This window comes from Trichosurus vulpecula, chromosome 7 (assembly GCF_011100635.1).
Source record: "Trichosurus vulpecula isolate mTriVul1 chromosome 7, mTriVul1.pri, whole genome shotgun sequence".
Classification (NCBI taxonomy): Eukaryota; Metazoa; Chordata; class Mammalia; order Diprotodontia; family Phalangeridae; genus Trichosurus; species Trichosurus vulpecula.
This window is the reverse complement of record NC_050579.1, coordinates 22,070,480-22,074,897: the sequence shown is the minus strand read 5'-3', so window position 1 is coordinate 22,074,897 and position 4,418 is coordinate 22,070,480. Positions and strand designations below refer to the sequence as shown.

The 4,418-nt window shown below is 49.0% G+C and overlaps 1 protein-coding gene across 1 annotated transcript; it reads left to right on the top strand.

The window, feature by feature from the left end:
• The first annotated feature begins 247 nt into the window (after positions 1-247).
• Positions 248-4,152, top strand: LOC118857452 (protein ABHD11-like). Its single transcript, XM_036768132.1, has 6 exons — positions 248-279; positions 1,052-1,187; positions 2,042-2,215; positions 2,682-2,852; positions 3,258-3,439; positions 4,020-4,152. The coding sequence occupies exons 1-6, from the start codon at positions 248-250 to the stop codon at positions 4,150-4,152; spliced, it is 828 nt and encodes a 275-aa protein (XP_036624027.1).
• The last annotated feature ends 266 nt before the right edge of the window (positions 4,153-4,418 follow it).

Sequence of the window (4,418 nt, the reverse complement as noted above, 5' to 3'; positions counted from 1 at the left end):
GACACTGTGCTTCAGTGGAAAGAGGTGTGGATTACTTCACTGAGGAGTTCCAGAGGAGGTTCAAGGCAGCCCTGAGCAGTGGAGGGGTGGGGCAAGCTATGGGCAGGGCTCTGGCAGGGAGAAGTTGTGCAGCACAAGGTGTGGAAGTAGAAGGCAAATGTGGACGCTCAGTATGTGGCAGTGGGCACGAAACCTCTGGGGATTCTCACGCCCCAGGCTATCACCTATCCAAGGTGTTGGTCCATCCATGGCCACTCTGGGGAGCAGCAGTGGACCCAGGTCAGTCCAGACCACATGGGGCCACCTCTACTCTTTCCTGGCCCTGACCTCTCCTTCTTCTCCCCCAACTTTCTCCTGCCTCCTCTCTTCCAGTTCCCCTCTCCCTTCTCTTTCCCTGCACTAAATGCCCTTCCTTTCCTGACTACCTCCCTCCTTCCTCCAAGCTTTCCCATCTCCCTGTGTCCTGCCTCACTTCTGTTCCCCTGACCCACTCATCTTTATTCTCTCTCCCCCTTACCCTGCTTTTCTTTCCCCCCGAGTCTTAACTCCCTTCCTCCTCTTTCGATCCTGTCCTTCCTTCCTTCCTTCCTACCATCCTTCCTTTCTTCCTTCCTATGTCCTTCTCTTCCCTTTACCCTTCCTTGCCTTCCCTTGGTCTGCTCTCCCCTCTTTCCCTTCCTCTCTTCCTATGTGGACTGTCACACCTCTCCTCTTCCTCTCCCTTCTCCTGTTTTTCCTTCTTCCAAACCTCACCTCCCTCCTCTTCCCCACCTTGTGGCCAGCCCTGACTTCCTCCTTCCTCCCTAGCTTCCCCTGACATCCACCTGCCCCGGGGCTGTTTCTGCCTCACCCTCCTCTCCCAGACCTTCCACCCCACATCCAGACTGTTTGTCCTGTGGTTGAATGTGCATGTAACTTAATCAGAGGCACCTGCATGGGGGAGATGAGAGCCCAAGAGACCCTATACTCCCCTACTATCCCAGGCTCCTAAACATCTCCTGATGTGATCCATCCCTCCTCCTCTGCCCTCTTCTCTCCTCACCCTGGCTAGGCCAGTGCCCCTCTCCTACAGGCTGCTGGATGGTCAAGACAACCTCCCACCTGTCGTCTTCCTGCATGGGATGCTCAGCAACAAAAACATCTTCCAGGCTGAGGCCAAGGCCCTGGCACAGCAGACAGGCAGGAAGGTAAAGATTCCCAAATGATAGATGATCTGGGAGAGCGAGTAGACTACAGGGAGGGACAAAGTCAGAGGAAGGTGGGAAAGAGAGAATGAAGGGGTTTGGGAGAGGTCAAAATGAGAGGCAGGAGCTGTCAAGGTGGGATAGACCTTCCCTCACAAGGCATGACTTGAGGGGCACCAGGAAGTCAACCTGCAAACTACCACCAAGATCTAGTGGGTTTCTTCTCACAGGAGACTTTCATGTGAAGGCCAGATGATCACTTGGTGGGGATTTTATGCTCAGGGGTTCGATCTAAGATTCCTTCCAGCCTGGAGATTTAGCAAAGGTCCCCTGCCCTCTAAATATCTCCACTACTGACACCTGGAATTCTATTCATCTTTGAGGTGTAACCATGCCTCAATTGAAGCTTTTTTAAAAATTTATTTTAAATGACCGACAGTGCTAGTAATGAATAGTAATTGTGAGGCCTTTATGGTTAAGGAAGTTATCAGTTACTTTCTTTCCTAACATCAGAAAGCAAAAGGAAATGGAAGAAAGCTGAAAGTCAGGGAAAGAGGGAATCAGTGACCCAAGAACCAGAGTTTGGAAGGGCCTGCCCTGATCACAGTCATGGCTTGGGGGTATGAGAGAGAGAGTAGAATAATTATTTTCCTTTCTAATACTCTTTTCCTCCTATGGTCCCATCTCCCCCACTTTCTCCTATTGTCGGGTATTATTAGCTTCCCCCTAGCTTCCTGGACAGCTTGGGAGTCTGCAGGTAGCTTCCCCCAGCTGCTGGCAGTGGGTCAGCACCCCAGGGTGGAGAGGAAAGGGGGAAGAATCAGGTAGACTGATAACAATAAGTCTCTGCTCCCCAGGTATTGACAGTGGATGCTCGGAACCATGGGGAGAGCCCTCATAGCCCTGACTGCAGCTATGCAGCCATGAGTGCTGACCTGCAGGCTCTCCTGTCAAAGCTAGGACTCACCCCCTGTGTCCTCATCGGGCACAGTATGGGAGGCAAGACAGCCATGACATTTGCACTACAGAAGGTGAGGGTGCCCCACTAGGGCTGAAGGGGGAGAGGGTTGCACTTGTTCACAGCCAACAGCAGCCTGTAACCCCATAAGCAAGACCAAAGATTCATCATGGTCAGTAAGTTGTTTGTGGAATTGTGGGTGGAATGAGGCTGTGAGTGAACACTGGGACTGGAAACAGAGAATTCCTGGAGGAATAACATGAGATTTACTTCACACACTTCATCTTTCTAAATCTTAATGGACTGAAGTGAAGTTATATATTGCTCTCCCAGCACTGGGGGATTTCAGGGTCCAAAGTCAAGTTCTAAGAACTTTTCCTCATAAATGTCACCACTTCTACATGGTTGAGCCAGAGCATGCAAACAGGAAGGCTGGCATCAGGACCACTTACAGGCTATGAAATGGGCACCTGTAGTCCCCCATCCCATGGAAGAGGACAGAGAGCATTGTTCATTGTGTGATAGACTTTTTCCTTTAGCCAGAACTGGTGGAACGCCTGGTCTCAGTGGATGTCAGCCCCTTGGTGACGACAGACATCCCAAACGTCTTTAAAATTATACCTGCTATGAATTCTATAAACCTCCTTGGACATCTTTCCGACTCCCAAGCCTTTGAAGTAGTTGATGAGTATCTGAAGCTATTTGTCAAGGTGATCCTTCAGGACCCCAAGAACTTGGGGTGTAGAGATGGGCTGCTGAAGCCACAAGCCAATCATTTGAGTTTGAAGTCCTCAGGAGAGTAGGGGGCAGGGTGGATTGGAATGCAGCCCAGAAGGAAAAAATCTTGGGGGGTTGGGAGGGACAGGGACAGGTTAAGGAGAACAGAGTGGGCTTCAGTTATAAGCTCCTCCAAGGCCAGCTCTATCTTCCTCTTTTCTGTGAATTCCCAGCACTTTGTATGCTGACAGGAGGCATGTACTAAATGTTTGTCGACGTGAAGGGAGAGGGTGTATAGAAATGAGGTGGAGTCTGGTCTGAGCAGGACTGAGAAAGGGACACTGCTGGGAGAAGACAGGCTCAGGTGGATGTGCCAACTAAGCTCTTGTCCCTTCCAGGATCCAAGTATTCGGCAGTATCTGTTCAACAGTCTGGTGCAGGTCGATGGGCAGTATGTGTGGAAAGTCAATGCTGAAAACCTATGGCAGCAACAAAACAAGTTTCTGGAGAGTCTTCAGAACCAGGGAGTCTATCGTGGCCCCACACTCTTCCTCACAAGCATCAATTCATCCTTTGTCCCGTAAGGCAGGGCCAGAACATGGAGGGGCATGCCTAGCCCCAAAGAGTTCTTCCTTTCTTGGCCCAGAGTTGGCTCCTCCATTGCAAAGGAGGAAGGCAACTGGGGGTTTCACCTGTGCTTGGGTTAAGGAGGGGAGGGTCCCTCCAGCACTGGGAGATATGTGCATTATCTCAACTTATGCCTTTCTGTCTGCCTAACCTGTTTTTCCTCCTGTCACTGTCCATACCCACCACTCAGCCTTTACCTTTATGACAGCCTGTCTCTGACTCTTATTCATCTTTTCCCTTTTCTCTCTCTCTCTCTCTCTCTCTCTCTCTCTCTCTCTCTCTCTCTCTCTCCCTCTGTCTTCTCTCTCTCTCTCTCTCTGTCTCTCTCTCACTTTCTCTCTCTATCTCTCTGTCTCTCCATCTGTCTCTGTGTCTCTGTCTCTCTCTGTATCTCTCTCTCCTTTCTCCCTTTCCTTTTCCCTCTCATCCTATAATCCTCTCCCTCTTCCTCTTTCACCCTTTATACCACCATTTCCTTTTTTTCTTTCCCTCTCTTCACCTCTTTCATTCTCTCTCTCTTTCTCCCTTGACAGGCCAAGTCACCATCACGAGATCAAGCTCCTATTCCCTGAAGCCCAATTCCAGATCATCCCTGATACTAGCCACATCCTCCATATCAAGAAGCCCGACGAGTTCATGAACAGTATTCTCAGTTTCCTGTCCTAGATGTTCCCTCTCTCCACACTCCACTTTCCAATTTTGAAACACTGAGAGAGCCCTAGGCACTTCCTTCATTTCGAATCTTTCTTTTATAAAAAAATAACTTTTTTTCTAATTCACAACTGAACAAACATCAATTAATATGAACTTTCCTATAGGAAAAGAATAACAGAAAAAAAGAGAATTGTAGAAATTGTGAATCTCTGTTATGAGCAGCTTGATTTTTAAATCATATGATATATTCAACATGTTAAATTCAAAGTTGTCTTCTT

Coding starts and splice junctions, on each gene's coding strand:
- LOC118857452 (XM_036768132.1), top strand. CDS start 248: ATGGCCACTCTGGGGAGCAGCAGTGGACCCAG. Junction 1,188..2,041: donor CACAGCAGACAGGCAGGAAG/GTAAAGATTCCC, acceptor TCTGCTCCCCAG/GTATTGACAGTGGATGCTCG. Junction 3,440..4,019: donor ATCAATTCATCCTTTGTCCC/GTAAGGCAGGGC, acceptor CTCCCTTGACAG/GCCAAGTCACCATCACGAGA.